Source organism: Trachurus trachurus, assembly GCF_905171665.1.
Source record: "Trachurus trachurus genome assembly, chromosome: 21".
In the NCBI taxonomy this organism is placed as follows: domain Eukaryota; kingdom Metazoa; phylum Chordata; class Actinopteri; order Carangiformes; family Carangidae; genus Trachurus; species Trachurus trachurus.
The window spans coordinates 35533519-35551568 of record NC_139899.1 but is presented as its reverse complement, the minus strand read 5'-3'; the positions used below and the strand labels follow the sequence as shown (position 1 = coordinate 35551568).

Below are 18050 nucleotides of genomic sequence, written 5' to 3'. Positions count from 1 at the left end.
AATAGCATAGTACCTTGACTTCCTGAGCTGTCATGCCACCAACAGTGGCTGGGCCATAATATGGTGCAATGCTGGCTGTTGACTGTACTGCCTGTTCTTTGGTACGATGCGCTTTGCTTTTTATATGCCTTGTGACATCTGCCTTTCCTTGATGGGCACAGCTGTTCTCGTGTCTGCATATAGCGCACCAAAAGTAGGAGGTGGTTGTGCCTACAGTGATGAAGGGCCATTCTGCTGTCCACTCCCTTTTAAAAGTGCACCTGTAGATGGCTGCTCCACTCTTGGCTTTCTGTTTCTTCCCTGTGTGTACTCCCATCTCCACTGTTTTCTCTGCTGGCTCTTCTTCCTCCGTTTCTGTGTTCTCAATCTCCTCTACATCTTCATCCTCAATGTCCTCTCTCTCTTCATCCTCAATCTCCTCTCTCTCTTCATCCTCAATCTCCTCTCTCTCTTCATCCTCAATCTCCTCTCTCTCTCTCTCTCTCTCTCTCTTGTGATCTCTCTCCTTGACCTTCTGCCTCTTCTGTACTCTCATTGTCAGGGGGTGCATAAGGGGGGGGTGTCACTGGCACTGCCCAGAACGACAGCAGATCTCTCTGCTGCCTCTTCCTCTTACTACCTAGCATCTTTCAAAAGATAGACATGTTACTGTTTGAATACTGTTTTACATTGAGACTAACCAATGTCTCTGAGTCTGGCCAAGATAGAATATAGCCTATACCGTAAAACTTCAAATATATTTTGGCAACCAGAAAACAATGTTTGATCCGGCAATAATTTGGGATGGGCGTTTATAAAAAAAAATATTTTGCTACCCGCGGCGGTCAACTGGCGACAATTTGGGACTTTGTGACGCTTATTTGAAGTTTTACGGTAAGAGAAGAGGCAAATAAATGTTACACAGCCGGTGCCTCTTCAAGAAATACAGAACAAAACAGTACATTAACTAGGAAACTCAAGGAGAAAGAGTGAATATCAACAGTGAACAAAATTGAGTTTACCTACCGTCCGTCTTCCAGCAAGCAGGAGGAGTCGGGTTTGAATTTCGGCGCGGTGCGGTCACTGTGCGGTGCGGTCACGGTGGTGTGTGTGAAAATCGTTAGAGATGCTAAGATCCGCCCCGTTGCGTCTGATTGGCTTATATCGCATGGTGTCTCTTCCGTGGTTGGTTAGATGGATTGGTTATCTCGGGCAGTCAATCAAGAGTCTCGAACTACGGCAAGCCGCAAGGACCAAAGTTTATTATCATTATTGAATGGGGAAACAAGCGTGAGAAATGCCAAGTGTGGCGTGTGGTGTGAGAATGACCAGCGCAATTGAACTTTGATGTCAGTCACGTGGCGAGCGACCAAAGCGGCTGAAAATATTTGCCATTTTGGGAGATGTCTTGTCTGAAGCCCACCTCCACACACACACCGTCGGAAGTTACGATCGCGCACCCCCCCGGCCGTCGAAGCTTCGATTTTGATCGATTTAATGTCCGCGAAGCTTCGATGATCAAAATATGACGGGTCAGCCCTAATAAACAGTATAAACTTTGAGTTTTTGCATGTAGCCACTCACATCAGATAGCCGAACTCTGAAACATCCTGGGAAGACATTACTATCCCATCACAGAGCGCCTGCTCTCCCCACCACAGAAACTAACACTTTGTCCTTGTTGTGATGATTTCTTTACAACAATAAACGGTGGAGCAGAGCAGTGGTAATGTCCATAATATCTATGACCGTTATTTTAGTAAAGAAATCATCACAACAAGGAAAAAGTGTTTGTTTCTCTGTGATGGGATAGTAATGTCTTTCCAGGATGTTTCAGAGTTCGGCTAATAATATTATTGCCACCAACACATACTGTGGCTCATTTGAAAGGTGAAACTTTATGCTTCAAATGGCCACAAACCGTTTGTTTCTACGTGCCTCCGTTCCTGAGAAAAGTCAAGCTAAACATGGCTGGGTTTCACCAAAATCCCTCCTTTTTTTCTAGAAAAGGAGATAGAGCGTCTTTTATGAAAGGTGCGCTGTTTGTGTCTGTCGCTCTTCTGACACTCGCATTTCTGGATCAAAGGGCTCGTATAAGATAAATATATACAACAATTGTTGTTCTATTCACAAAACCACCATCGGGGGCGGGGGGGGGGCGCCACTAAACAACAATAACACAGACGCACCGTGCCGTGTCACAGCCTCTCCCCGCGGAGCGTGAGGGTCAGTCGGCCACCGCGGCTCGGGAAGACCGGTCCCGCCGGTGGTCGCGGTCCTTCTGTGGTTCGGGTCGGTGATGCCGGTCTGCTTTGGCCCAGAGACCATCAGATTTTACCGCGGGAGGACTTTGGGGAGGACACGGTGTTGCTCCAGATGAAGACCGGGCGGGACTGTCGGCTGAGAGCTTCCTGGTTCAGCTCCGAGCAGCTCCAGCAGCTGGAGCAGCAGCGCGGGTGAGAGCAGAGCAGCTGCGCTGCAGCAGCTGCTGCATCCACATGCAGAACTCCGTTTGCAGAAGCCGAGTTATGATAAAAACTTCCAGATCATGAGCTGTCATGTGACTTTGATCGTCATCTATTTCAGTTCTGCTCGTCGTAGAGTCCCCAAATTTACACATAGGGGTGTGCTAAAGTGTCTATTTTCATAATAAATAAAAAAAAAGCAAAAAACGTAAAATTACGTTTTTGGCACTCAATGCATGGGAACGAAAAATGAGAAATTACGTGGTTGGCACTCAATGAGTTAATCTAAGTCTTAAATAGTTGTATCTTCCGACAGCAATCACTTCTATAGAGTGTTTGGTCTGAAACACGGGTCTGTCAGTCACTCTGCTCTGCTCTGAGCCCAGGAGAAAACTTTCCTTGTATCCTACAACCTTTATCCAATGAGGAGAGAGAACGGCATAAAGGGGCAGTCCTCTCTGTGTGTGCAGCCAAGGGATGTGCCTGAATGTGGTGATGTAGGGACGAGGGCGGGGACTGCTAACTCCATCTGCTGACAGGAAGTTAGCCAAAACCACCGGATCGCTTACTTCTGCTTTAATGTGTAAGAACTGTGGTATCCCAACAGGTGCACTTAATGTGCTCATTCCACTGTATCAAAGAGTAACAAAGGTGTATTGACACAACTGTTACATATACTAAGTTGTGTAACAGCACATGTGGTGCACTATCGAAGACACTGGTTATTGCAGTTAATGTGTAAGAACTGAGGTATCCCAGCCGGTACACTTTATTTTAATGTGCTCATTCCACTGTATCAAATAGTAACAAAGTTGTATTAACACAACTGTTACATATAGCCTACTAAGTTGTGTAACAGCATAAATGTTCCAAGACTCATGAGGCAGGAGGAAGATTGATGGAAAAGTTTTCCCAGGCAACATGGGTTGTGGTTTCACCCATTTTTCTTGCAGATGTACCCCTTCCCCAAAGAGAGAGGCCACTTTGACCAAGTATTGTAACAAGCATTTCTAATTACAAGTGTAACAAGGACCTGTAAGTACACCAAAATACACTATGTATTTACAATGTAAGTACATGTTATTACATACGGTTACATAGGTAATTACACTGTAATTAATAAGGTAGATACACAGGAACAGTGACCACTTAAAATAAAGTGTTTCCACTTTCTTTTCTTCAGTTCCCACGGGTCGGTCGGTGACTGTGAATAAACCCTGTTTTTAAGGCGAGACACCCCAGGTGAATAGGGTAAAAAATTTAACTAACAGCTATTGCCATGAAACTTTCTATGTTTATTACTTAGATTGAGACAATTATTTTTTGTATTACATATTTTCTTAAATATTATGCTTACATATGGAAATTAGACATTATCTAATTAAATATGCGTGGATTTGTGTACATTTCCAGACCCGAAATCTGAAGATTGGATAAAGCCACTTTCAAAATTCTTGTTTTATTTTGTTGACATATTAAAGTCAAAAGTTTTTACAGAGGGGATTGTGGATATCTCTTTTTATCACTGTGTAAATGAGAAAATACTGTCACCAGCCCTAAAAAAATCAAATTTCGCCCTGTTTTTAGGTATAAATTGTTGTATAAATCAGGTTGTGAATGATATATCAACAATCCCCTCTGTAAAAACCTTCAGAATATAGGCAGGAATACAACTGGAAGGTTTGGTGTCTGTAAGTGCTGCTGAACTGGAGATTTCGGGTCCAGAGTATAAGAAAAAGCTCATTTTGAGAAAACGGCCTTTAAAGATTCTATTGCAAAAATTCCACAAATTGGCTCTATGCACAGCTCTACTTCCTGAACTTAAGGCAGCTCCTTTGTTTCCTGTATTACATTATTGGACAAACTGATGAATCCATGTGTGTCTGACCATTGTGACTACTCAGACACACCTGGATTAATCAGTTTGTCAATAAATAAAAGAGCTGCCTTGAATTTAGAAAGTAGTGGAGCTGTGCATAGAGCCCATTGTTACTGGAAACAAGGGTGTCTGGCCACTGTGAATTCCAGGTGTGGGCCAGTAGGTCAGAGAAAAAAACAAAAAAACAAAAAACAAATAAGAAAAACACTTGTGTAGCCTAGTTGGGCTCATCTGTAATATGACAACCAATGTTTTCAGTTTCTCTAATATCATCTCTGGCCCATGTCAGTGTCACATCCGTTTCACCTCTGTCAGAAGTAAACTAGCCTACTGCAGAACACGTGATTCTGAGGATCAATGTTCATTTTAAGCCCTGTACCAGCGCAATTGGGATATTAAATCTCCGATCAGTTCATTCAGACGTCTGATGTGTAAAAAAAAAGCCACCGCTGTGTATCACGCTGTCTCCGGCGGCAAACACTCGTTTTTTACGGATGACAGCTTCCGCGATGACGCACTTTGTAAAGGGATCTTATCGCTCGGTGAGTTTCTGTGCTGTGTCTTTTGTTGTCTAGCAAGTGAGAGTTGCTGTTTTATTTTATGTGAGGATTTAAAGGGATAGTTCAACATTTTGGCAAATTGGCCCATTGCCATAATCCCTATAGTCATAGCAGTAGGTTCGTTACCTTTAATTGTCGGTGTAAGCTATTTTTAGAACAGCGGGGCGAAGCGGCGAGCTGTTCAGAGCTACGCTACGGAGGCTAATGGGATTTCTTGGTTTCCCTCATCAAACTGATCAAATACACAATCCAAAAACTCCAAAACGCTCTGGTGGACAAGTTGTGACCTGCACAATCACCACGCTATGAGATTATAACGGAACGTTACAAAACGGAGCCGTTTTCGAGGTAAATACAGGGTAAATACAGAGTCTGCTTGCTGAAAAACTGTCCCTGAACGCAACGCGCATCAGCGGTTTTGCATGAATTTACCTCTAAACAACTCCGTCTCGTAACGTTCCATTATAATCTCATAGCGTGGTGATTGTGCAGGTCACAACTTGTCTACGACAGCGTTTTGGAGTTTTTGGATTGTGTATTTGATCAGTTCGATGAGGGAAACCAAGAAATTCCATTAGCCTCCGTAGTATAGCTCTGAACAGCTCGCCGCTTCGCTCCGCCGTTCTAAAAACAGCTTGCACCGACAATTAAAGGTAACAAACCTACTGCTATGACTATAGCGATTATGGCAATGGGCCAATTTGCCAAAATGTTGAACTATCCCTTTAAATCGATTTCCTTTCCCCGTTTTTAAAAGTCCCTCCGTGACCATTTTTGGAACCGACAAACTAGTGCAGGAGAGAGAGAGGGAGAGATAGAGAGAGATAGAGAGAGAGCTTCACAGCGATACCTGACATGACAGGAGTCTGAACAGAAGCGGCTCACTACGCCGCGATAGAACGCTCAGTTCTGGTGAATTTACAAATCTACAGGCGACACCAGTCAAAGTGAAGTAAAATAAACACCCATAATGTGTATTTTAGACTATTTTTTTGTATTAGTCTGAAAGAAGACATGTGATGGAAGCAAAATAGCCCAAAATCTCAAAATTGATAAGTGCATGAAAAGACGATGTTTTTGCCTGCCGTGTCTCGCCTTAAACGATCTCGGGCTTCACCTTTACTACCTAGAGGAGTTACAGCGTTACTAATGGAAAGCATGCTGTCTCTGAAGCGATGAGAACTCTTTTCTTTGGTGAGGGCGAGACGACCACATGATACTTGATGATAGAGTAAATTAGTTTGACCTATTTGAGCATTTTATAAAAAGGTAATGCAATAGTTACTTTTCTTTGTAATTAGTTACTTTCGTAATGTAGTAACACAGTTACTAACTTGAATACTTTTTCTGGAAAGTAACAAAACTTATTACTTTTTAATGTTGATCAGTTTTGTTTTCTTGAGTTTTAACATGGACAGTATAGTCGGTATTTGAATTATTCTGATATAACAAAAATAAAAACAATAAACACATACATTACCTCCACAATCAACAACAACATATTGTGTTCCTGGTGTCTGGTCTAATGTGTCTCCTCCATGGTTTAGTGTGATGAAACCTTCAGCTGGCAGCTTCTTACACCAGACTGAGGCTGCCTCTGGCTCCAGTGCAATGAGCAGCTTGTCTTTAGTTTTTTCTGTCACGATACCAGCCTGGATGTTCAAGAGAAAAACTCATCAGTCTTTTTCAAATCCAAAACTTTTACTGCACATTTCCCAACACTTGCTGTTTTCAGCGTTACCTCAGTTGCAGCTTCTCTCATGAACTGTTTAGCTGAAGGATCCCAGATGGCGGGGACAGTCAGCACCCAGGTGAAGTCAGAGGCAATGAACTCCATCCCGTGGGTGTTTTCATTGATAGTTTTCAGGGCGTCATCTTTCATGTATCGTAAAGCTGCTGTGAAAACCTTCAGGGCCTTCATGGACTTCCCGTTTGCAGCTTCGATTGTCACATTCCTGTTGAGTTTCTGTCGGTGAGTGACAAGATGTTCACATGTGTTTGTAAGGTGACACGTCTTTTTAAAAACGTTTTAACAATAACTTTGCATGTTATTCAGTAAAGTTACTAAGGTCTACACAAGGTTTTACAATATGTAAGAGTAGAATTACATTATTACATTATAAATCAGTTTGATATATTACATTATACAACAGTTAGTTCCGACCGGTCCCAACCGAGCAATTTGATTGGACAACGAGACATTCCATAGTGCTGATATACAGTATAACAGCACTGGGACTTTTCACAGACATAATCACTCCGCTGTTCAGCTGGACAGAAGCTAAGTCAGAGCTACGCTCCCCATACAGGAGCTGCCCCATCTCTCTGCTGCTGCTGCTGCTGCTGCTGCTGCTGCTGCTGCTACAGTTAGAAACGGACCTGAACATTAAAACCTGGACCTGACCTGGTCCGTCTAATTGGAGATAAATCTCTACTAAACCCGGCTGGGGAAAAAATCGCCGCGGGGGCAACTAGGCTACGTTTTGACGGTGATGTGTTTAGCGTTAGCTGTTGTTAGCCACGTAGCTCAGCTACTTAGCTTCAACTGTGTTTTGATTACATAGATGATAAACACATGTAATACGGTGTCGATAACGTCTCTGTATGTCTTCACGCTGGTCCTGTTGCTGCGGTGCTGATCAGACACGGGCTCAGAACCAGAACCAGCACTGGAAGCAGCTCGGTGGAGAAGCTTGTAGCTAGTAGATAGCTAGTATGAAATGTTTATGTGTTGCCTGGCAACAGCCTTGTCTCCCTTCCAGTTGCAGAACTATTTCTGTTGGCGGAGCCAAATAAATGATTAAATAAACAAACAAATCATAATCTCTTGTAGTTTATTACTGTTCTAAAATGCGCTCGTAGCACTGTTGTATAAAAGCAATATCACACGAGAGGGAGTGCTGTTGTACTGTATATCAGCACGGTGGGATTATCTGCTGCTACGACCGAATCACAGCCGTGCTGATATAGCTACAGTACAACAGCACTCCCTCTCCTGTGATATTGCTTAAATATAGGACAACAAAAATAACATTAAAAGAATATGGGACATAATGAACACTGTAATAAAACACTGTAAGTACTTCATTGTTAAGAACACAGAAAAGTGTAACATGAAGGCAAGGCAAGGCAAGGCAATTTTATTTGTATAGCCCGTTTTTACAAACAGTTTGTCTCAAAGGGCTTCACATGGCATCGTAACAACATCCTCTGTCCTTAGACCCTCACATCCACTGAGGAAAAACTCCATGGAAAACCCTTTTAACAGGGAAAACCAGGAGAAACCTCAGGGTGAGCAACAGAGGAGGGATCCCTCACCCAGGACGGACAGACGGGACAGAGATGTTGTTACAGACAAGAAAATTGTTTACAGTTTATGTCACAGAATGTGGGAAATATGGAAATGTTAGCAATGAAATGAATGAAGTAGTTAACAGTTTTAATGAATTCTTTGTAAATGTTGGACCTGACCTGGCAAAGAAAAAGGGGGGGGGGGGGGGGGGGGGGGGGGGGGGGGGGGGGTTTGACGGCGGCGACAACACAGCAGAACAATGCTGCCCAGGAGCTATCCATGGTTACTTAACCAAAAGTCTCTTGAAATGTCAAACAAAGAAGAGAACTATTAGAGATGCGCGGATAGGCAATTATTTCATCCGCAACCGCATCACAAAAGTCGTCATCCACCCGCCATCCACCCGAACCAACGTTTTTTCAAAACCACACCCGCCCGCCATCCGCCCGTTGTTGTAGGCCAACATCTAATATGGATGAGGGGGGTCGGGCCTGATGAGTTTCACTTCTACCGCGCGCTGCTGTCATGCAGAGCGCCCCCCCCCCCCCCCCCCCCCCCCCTCCTCTCTCTCTCTCTCTCTCTCTCTCTCTATAACGGGAACAGAGCGCTATGCGGAGATGAACGGAACGAGCCAAAAGCCCAAAATCTATTCCTGAAGTCCGCGGTCGATATAAAGTGGATAGGTTTCATTCATCCACGTTTTGACAGACAACACAAACAGCCAGCGATAATGAGTTGCGCCGCACCGACAACCATGTGTCTCAGCAGCCAGGTGACGCACACAGCACAACAACACAGCGCAGCAACATGTGCAGGCTGCTGCAGCAGTGCACGTCAAAGGGACACCGCCGAAAATAAAATGAATATGATGCACGTAGTTTTGAAATTTTTTTTGCGCATGCTTTCATCCATAAAATGACCAAAACTGAATAGTATAAGCGGATTTCTTCATCACTATAACGAATTATTTAAACAGCATTTGTATAGAAATGATTCCGTCCCAAGCCTTTTGATATAAGCGGTTGATTAGGCTACTATAGCCTATCCGTGATCACTATAAGCTGTTTCCACTGTATTGTCATTTCCATGAAGAAAGAGTTGACTGTTGCCAATGCCCTCAGATCAGGAGTGCGTTCCTCACAAAATGAATAAGGTGTTGCCATCTCTCATGCACAGACAGTGGGCAATTACTGCAGTGCCTGATGAAAATTTGACTGTTTCAAAGAGTGCTGCTCGTTTTTCGTATGTGGGTAACAATATTTAACTATGTATATATTTTTCCTAATTGGTTCAACCGCCACCCGCCCGAATCTAATTAAAATATATTTTTTCGTCATGTCACCCGCCCGACCTCCGCGGTTGTGTCCGCAAACCGCGCATCTCTAAGAACTATGGACTGTGGAAGCTTGAATGGCCAAAATACAGAAGTTATCATGACGTGAACCATATGTTGCGGTGTAAAAAATAAAAAAAGAGACCGTTGATTCGGTGGAAACCCGGCTTAACGGGCGGGGGCAGGGCCCCCACGGCATGCGGGCCCCCCCGCCTCGCGGGGGCTGCGGGGGTATACTTTGCGGCCCAGGTTATACCTCTGTATAAATCTGGGAACAAACACCACTTCACAAACTACAGACCTGTCTCACTACTCCTTCAATTCTCTAAAATTTTAGAAAAACTCTTCAATAATCGACTTGACAAATTCATAGACAAACACAAATTACTCTCTGAAAGACAATACGAGTTCAGATCTAAACGAACGACATCACTGGCACTAACAGAATCCATTGAAGAAATCACAAATGCAATAGATCAGAAACAGTATACAGTTGGAATATTCCAACCTAAACAAAAAGCAGTCGACACAATAAATCATAACATATTAATCATTAAACTAGAGCAGTATGGCATCAGGGGATCAGTATTGGACTGGGTGAGGAGTTACCTGAACAACAGGGAACAGTTTGTGAAGTTGGGTGATTATTGTTCAGCATGTTTGGACATTACTTGTGGCATCCCACAGGGGTCAGTGTTGGGCCCTAAGTTGTTTATTTTATATATCAATGACATATGCAAGGTATCAAAAGTACTTAAAGCAGAAGTGAGTGATCCGGTCGTTTTGGCTAATGCTGAGTTCCAGGCAGGCTTTTGAAATCGTAAATTACAGCTTCAAGTCACAACTTACGACTTTGTAGCGTTTCAGGCAACCCACTCGTGTTTCTACGACCTGTTTTACCGGTGAAAGTCACTATAACGGCCACTCGTAACTTCTGACCCGTGAACTCGTACCAGATCGAACTGGTACCACTTCACGGTCGGAAAAACACGAGTTTCCTTGAACGCACCATAACAGTCCTCGTCCCTACGTCGCCACATTCACGCATCCCTTGGCTGCACACACAGCCCTGCATGCCGTTCTCTCTCCTCATTGGATAAAAACTGTAGGATACGAGAAAAGTTTTCTCCTGGGCTCAGAGCAGAGCAGAGGGACTGACAGACCCGTGTTTCAGACCAAACACTCTATAGAAGTGATTGCTGTCGGAAGATATAACTATTTAAGACTTATATTAACACAAATATATCACTTACTTCTGCTTTAAGCTGGTGCTATTTGCAGATGACACAAGTATTTTTGGCTCTGGTAGTGATCTACAACTCCTAATGCAAGATATTAATACATAATTAATTAAATTTAAGCTATGGTTTGATAGTTTATTTCTATCATTAAATTTGAGCAAAACAAGAATAATCCTCTTTGGGAACTGCAGATCTAATACACAAACGCAAATTCAGTTGGATGGGGTTGTTATTGAAAGAGTCAATGAGATCAAATTCCTGGGGGTTACAATAGATGATCAAATCAGCTGGAAATCTCATATTAATCATGTACAAACCAAAGTGTCACGAAGCATTGCAGTATTAAATAGAGCAAAACAGGTTCTGGATCACAAAACACTCCGCATTCTATACTGTTCACTAGTCCTTCCTTATCTAACTTACTGTGCAGAGGTCTGGGGAAATAATTATGTAAGCACAATACATCCACTCATCACTCTGCAAAAGAAAGCAATAAGGGTCATTCATAGGGCAGGATATAGGGATCACACACATTTTCTTTTCTTACAGTCAAAACTACTGAAATTCAAAGATCTTGTTAATCTACAGACGGCTCAAATAATATTTAAAGCAAGAAACAATTCACTGCCTGGAAATATTCCAAAATTATTCATTGAAAGGGAAGGGGGTTATCCACCACTTTATTTTCCCATGATCCATTGCGTCACACCACAACGGAAGTGGGTTTTAGTAGCATTCTAGCGAGCGGCTAACTGGTAGCGCTAGCCACCGGTGTAGGTGTGACGGCCCCACCCTCCAGGTTGGGGGCTGTTCTTTGGTGGGCTGCTGGTTGGTCTGCTTCTGTGTTCCAACGTCTTTATTCTGACCATTAAAACTTCCATAGTCCATAGTTCTCTTTTTTTAAATATGTCAAGAGACAAGTAACCATGGACAGACCAGTACATCATTACCGTCGACACCCCCCCCCCCCCCCCCCCCCCCTCAAGACAGAAACCATCAGTTTTTGTTTTTTTTAAATGTAGATTTATAGCATTTTGAAAAAAACTTTTAGTTTTTAATCAACAATATTGTTGTTTGATTGAATAATCATTGTTCAACATGTTCAGACTGAGCCAACAATCATTTTTAACAGGATAAATTGAATATTAACAAAATGGGTGGGTCTAGGTAAAAAATGTCATTTTCTGGAAAACTAGTAAAATGGATTTATAGCGTTTTGGAAAAGAGCTCTTCATATATTTTTATATGTATATGACTATATAGAGAGATAAAGATTAGTAATCTTATGTTAGAATAAATCTATATGTATATAAATATAATAATATATTATCCAGTTACATAACTCATAAATTAATGTATTGTATAGACCAGGGGTCACCAACCTTTTTGAAACCGAGAGCTACTTAAAGGGTCCCGAGCAATATGAAGGGTTACTTGTTCGATCCAAAATATAATGTTGCAACGTTCATCTTAACTCATTGAGTGCCGCGCTCCTTTCCAAAGTTTTAGTCAAGTGTACCGGCAATTTAGACCATTTTTGACTTTTTATGTAGAGCCACAGTGTATTCTATATTATTGCCACCAACACATACTGTGGCTCAATTGAAAGGTTTACCTTAATGCTTCAAGTGGCCACAAACCGTTTGTTTCTACGTGCCTCTGTTCCTGAGAAAAGTCAAGCTAAACATGGCTGGGTTTCACCAAAATCCCTCCTTTTTTTCTAGAAAAGGAGATAGAGCGTCTTTTATGAAAGGTGCGCTGTTTGTGTCTGTCGCTCTTCTGACACTCGCATTTCTGGATCAAAGGGCTCGTATAAGATAAATATATACAACAGTTGTTGTTCTATTCACAAAACCACCATCGGGGGCGGGGGGGGCGCCACTAAACAACAATAACACAGACGCACCGTGCCGTGTCACAGCTTCTCCCCGCGGAGCGTGAGGGTCAGTCGGCCACCGCGGCTCGGGAAGACCGGTCCCGCCGGTGGTCGCGGTCCTTCTGTGGTTCGGGTCGGTGATGCCGGTCTGCTTTGGTCCAGAGACCATCAGATTTTACCGCGGGAGGACTTTGGGGAGGACACGGTGTTGCTCCAGCTGAAGACCGGGCGGACTGTCGGCTGAGAGCTTCCTGGTTCAGCTCCGAGCAGCTCGAGCAGCTGCTGCAGCAGCGCGGGTGAGAGCAGAGCAGCTGCTGCATCTGCATGCAGAACTCGTTTGCAGAAGCCGAGTTATGATAAAAACTTCCAGATCATGAGCTGTCATGTGACTTTGATCGTCATCTATTTCAGTTCTCCTCGTCGTAGAGTCCCCAAATTTACATATAATGTGTATTAAAGTGTCTATTTTCATAATTTAAAAAAAAAGCAAAAAACGTAAAATTACGTTTTCGGCACTCAACGCATGGGAACGAAAAACGAGAAATTACGTGGTTGGCACTCAATGAGTTAAATATAATAAAAATAACAATAGCCTAATAATGATGATAATAAGTATAATGTGGTTTGAAACACATGCAAATGAAATAAAAATGCATCGTCACAAAAATATTTTTAAATAATCAGATTAATCTTAAAAATCTACAGTCCAGAAAGATTTTTTACTGGCCCAAAATTATATATACCGTATTTTCCGGACTATATGTCGCACCTGAGTATTAGTCGCATCTGCCTAAAAATACGTCATGAAGAGGAAAAAAACATATATAAGTCGCACCGGTTTAGAAGTCGCATTTATATTTCAAACATTTAATTAATAGCCGGGTGTCATATAATGACCAGGCTTTGTTTAAAGGCCGGCACCTATAGCGCGCGCTGCTGTTATGCATGCGCGTTTCTCTGTGGTGTGTAGCCTATGTGTGTGTGAGGATGCGGAGATGAATGAAGGCGATCGTCCCGGGGGGGGTGGGGGGCGGGGGGCGGCGGCGGTGGTGAATATCGCTCCTTTTTTTTTTTTTTAACACGTTAGTTTAGGCGGCAGCGCTGGAAACCCTGTGATCAGAAACTCTTTGTGGACTGTCTGTGAAGACGGACGGGAGTGAAGCCGACCTCTCCTCTGCTTCAGAGAGGGACAGCCCTGCACTGTCGGACCTGGGTCTCTGCTCCGTGTCCGGAGCACAGTCGGGACCGGAGCAGAGACCGAAGACGGACCGCAGAACACGCTGTGAAAATACTCTGAACTGACGGAGTGAAGCGCTACGGTGCAACGGAGACAGGTCAGACAGCGCAGCGAGGAGAACAGCACATGAGGAAGATGAAAATGAGCCACTGAATGAGGAGGGATTTAGAAATAAAAGCCGTGCTTCCCTCTTGTGGTCATAGCGTAGGTTTTTTTAAAATATATAAGTCGCTTCTGAATATAGGTCGCATGGCCAGCCAAACTAGAAAAAAACCGCGACTTATAGTCCGGAAAATACGTTATATATTTTTTACATGGATTTTAGTATAGCATTGAATAATGACTGAATAAGCTTAAAGCAGATATCAGCTTCGCGGCCGTTTCGGCTAATGCTGCGTTCAAGGCAGGCTTTTGAAACCGTAAGTTACAGCTTCAAGTCACAACTACGACTTGGTAGCGTTCCAGGTAACCCGTAGCTCGTGTTTTTACCATCCTGTTGTCTGTGAAAGTTCCCTATAACGGCCACTCGTAACTTCTGACCCGTGAACTCGTACCAGATCGAACTGGTATGACTTCACAGGAAGGAAAAACACAAAGTACGAGTTTCCTTGAACGCACCATGAGTTAGCAGCCCCCGCCCTTGTCAGGCATCAATTGGTCCTCGTGCTACGTCACCACATTCACGCGCATCCCTTGGCTGCACACACAGCCCTTCATGCCGTTCTCTCTCCTCATTGGATAACACTTGTATCCCAGAAGAAATGTTTTCTCCTCGGGTTACAGCAGAGCAGAGTGACGGAGAGACTCGTGTTCCGGTCGAAACACTCTATGTAAGTGATTGCTGACGGAAAATATGACTAATTAGGACTTATATTAACAAAAACATTTCACTGATATCTGCTTTAAGCAACAAAATATTGTTTTTTTTTCAAGGTGGTAGGCACCAAGACCAGACTAGGGATGCAAATCACAGTAGCATAAACTGAATTTGTTGAACTCAGCCTGATGTAAACATTAAAACTCAGTAACCAATCACACAGGCAGCTCCATGTTGTTCCTGTGTGATGTTCAGGGACAGGTCAGGACAGTCTGAGGACAGAGCTCTGAGGTTCAAGTCCTATAAAAATGAAATGATTGCACCTGAGAGAGTGACAGGTCTGTAGGCTACCTACGTCTTGACCACATGTCAGCTGTTCAGCTGCAGCAGAGGAAACTCCGCTGTTCTCCGCTCCACCACGACGAGCGCTCTTTTTTTTTTTTCAATTAAGCTCCGGTAGCGGCCGGCTAAAATACGGCAGGATACTGTAAACCGGCGCGAATCCGGTGTGTGCTTGGTCACCGTGCTGAGGCACCGGGTCGGTTTGAGCTGCGTTCAGGCTAAATAACTCCTCAGGTAGTGATCAGTGTCGGCGGCTTTTTAAATCGTTAAATCATTATGCTCCAGTATAATCAGTACGCCTGAAACTCATCCAGTGAGAAACGTTCCGCGGTGCAAAATAAGTGCGATTACGTTAATTTTTGTGTAATTAATTAATCTTAATTAACGTATTAAAGTCCCGGCTCATTTAAAACATTAATTATCACACTATTCCTACTTTTGTGCTCTGCCCAGCATTTAGAACAATAACATTACATTTTACTGGATTTTCATGGTGACGAATGCTATTTTTTAGAACATGTGTTGCGGGCACCTCAGATCGTCCTCGCGGGCTACCAGGTGTCCGCGGTCACCATGTTGGTGACCCCTGGTATAGACTATAATGACTAGATAACTTGATAGATAATTTATGAATAAGGGGTGGGAGAAAATACGTTTTACTTCTTCCCACTCCTTTTCGGATATGAAAAAACAAACAAACAAAAAAATCTAATTATCTTTATTTTCAATTATTATTATTTTTTTCATATGTTGTCTTTGCAAAGTTTTTATTTGTTATGTCTGTCCATTTCTGTATTATGTTTTATTTCTTTTAACTCATTGAGTGCCAACCACGTTATTTCTCGTTTTTCGTTCCCATGCGTTGAGTGCCAAAAACGAGATTTTTCGTTTTTTGCTTTTTTTTTAAATTATGAAAATAGACACTTTAATACATATTATATGTAAATTTGGGGACTCTACAACGAGGAGAACTGAAATAGATGACGATCAAAGTCACATGACAGCTCATGATCTGGAAGTTTTTATCATAACTCAGCTTCTGCAAACGGAGTTCTGCATGCAGATGCAGCGCAGCTGCTCTGCTCTCACCGCGAGGCTCCAGCTGCTCGGAGCTGAACCAGGAAGCTCTCAGCCCACTGTCCCGCCCGGTCTTCATCTGGAGCAACACCGTGTCCTCCCCAAAGTCCTCCCGCGGTAAAATCTGATGGTCTCTGGGTCAAAGCAGACCGGCATCACCGACCCGTACCACAGAAGGACCGCGACCACCGGCGGGACCGGTCTTCCCGAGCCGTTGTGGCCGACAGACCCTCACGTTCCGCGGGGAGAAGCTGTGACACGGCACGGTGCGTCTGTGTTATTGTTGTTTAGTGGCGCCCCCCCCCGCCCCCGCTGGTGGTTTTGTGAATAGAACAACAATTGTTGTATATATTTATCTTATACGAGCCCTTTGATCCAGAAATGCGAGTGTCAGAAGAGCGACAGACACAAACAGCGCACCTTTCATAAAAGACGCTCTATCTCCTTTTCTAGAAAAAAAGGAGGGATTTTGGTGAAACCCAGCCATGTTTAGCTTGACTTTTCTCAGGAACGGAGGCACGTAGAAACAAACGGTTTGTGGCCACTTGAAGCATTAAGGTAAACCTTTCAATTGAGCAACAGTATGTGTTGGTGGCAATAATATAGAATACACTATGGCTCTACATAAAAAGTCAAAAATGGTCTAAATTGCCGGTACACTTGACTAAAACTTTGGAAAGGAGCGCGGCACTCAATGAGTTAAAGCAGATATCAGCTTCGCGGCCGTTTCGGCTAATGCTGCGTTCAAGGCAGGCTTTTGAAACCGTAAGTTACAGCTTCAAGTCACAACTACGACTTGGTAGCGTTCCAGGTAACCCGTAGCTCGTGTTTTTACCATCCTGTTGTCTGTGAAAGTTCCCTATAACGGCCACTCGTAACTTCCGACCCGTGAACTCGTACCAGATCGAACTGGTATGACTTCACAGGAAGGAAAAACACAAAGTACGAGTTTCCTTGAACGCACCATGAGTTAGCAGCCCCCGCCCTTGTCAGGCATCAATTGGTCCTCGTGCTACGTCACCACATTCACGCGCATCCCTTGGCTGCACACACAGCCCTTCATGCCGTTCTCTCTCCTCATTGGATAACACTTGTATCCCAGAAGGAAAATTTTCTCCTCGGGTTACAGCAGAGCAGAGTGACGGAGAGACTCGTGTTTAGGCTGAAATACTTCATGTAAGTGATTGCTGACGGAAAATAGGACTATTTAGGACTTATATTAACAAAAACATTCCACTGATATCTGCTTTAACATGTCCGAAATAAACTTAAACTAAACAAAACAAAACAAAAATACATAAAATATTATACTTAAACTAGACAATTCATGATATATATGGTATATGAATTTATCAACCATGAAGAATACGTATTGTCATAATTTCTACTCACTGTGCCGTAGAGGGACATCTTGAAGCAATTAAAGAAGAAGTGTTTTCTTGCCTCCTCACCACGCATTTTAACATAATCCATTTGGGCGTCATAACCAAACTTGAGAAATCCTTCATGTTCGTTGAAGAGGATGCAGGTTGGGGTCTTTGAGGTGTCTTTTCCAACGTTTTGACCCCAGCGCTTTAACTGTAGATCGACTTCTTCTCCTCTGGGTGTTAGACTGAAAGCATAACCACTGAAGGAAGTGCCGAAGTCTATCGCGATGACGTATGAGTCGCCCATCCTCAAAGCAGGAGAAGGATCAGAGTGCTGAAATGCAACAGTTACACTGTATTTATCAGCTTTGCATGGGGAGGGGCAAAGTGAGAACACTCCCATCCAAACCTGCTCAGCTTGTGGAGTCACATATAAATACTGGTGTTACTTTCACTTTAACCTCATTCCACCCAGAGACGGAGCAACAGGAAGGCAACAAAGCAAAATGAATCTATTTCAGAGCAAAACTCGGTAAATATATCAAATACATTAATAACATTGTGTTAATGGTTGTATTATCATTA

The 18050-nt window shown here is 43.2% G+C and overlaps 1 protein-coding gene across 1 annotated transcript in view; it reads right to left on the bottom strand.

Annotated features, from left to right (window-relative positions):
* LOC311004176 (heat shock 70 kDa protein 12A-like) overlaps window positions 1-17772 on the bottom strand; it is a gene marked incomplete at both ends in the record, with an annotated part of 34312 nt that extends 16540 nt beyond the window's left edge. The window contains 3 exons of the mRNA XM_083996122.1: window positions 6364-6535; window positions 6625-6849; window positions 17491-17772. Coding sequence (XP_083852248.1) covers window positions 6364-6535; window positions 6625-6849; window positions 17491-17772 — 679 coding nt within the window. The remainder of the gene's footprint in view (window positions 1-6363; window positions 6536-6624; window positions 6850-17490) is intronic.
* Window positions 17773-18050: the final 278 nt, after the last annotated feature.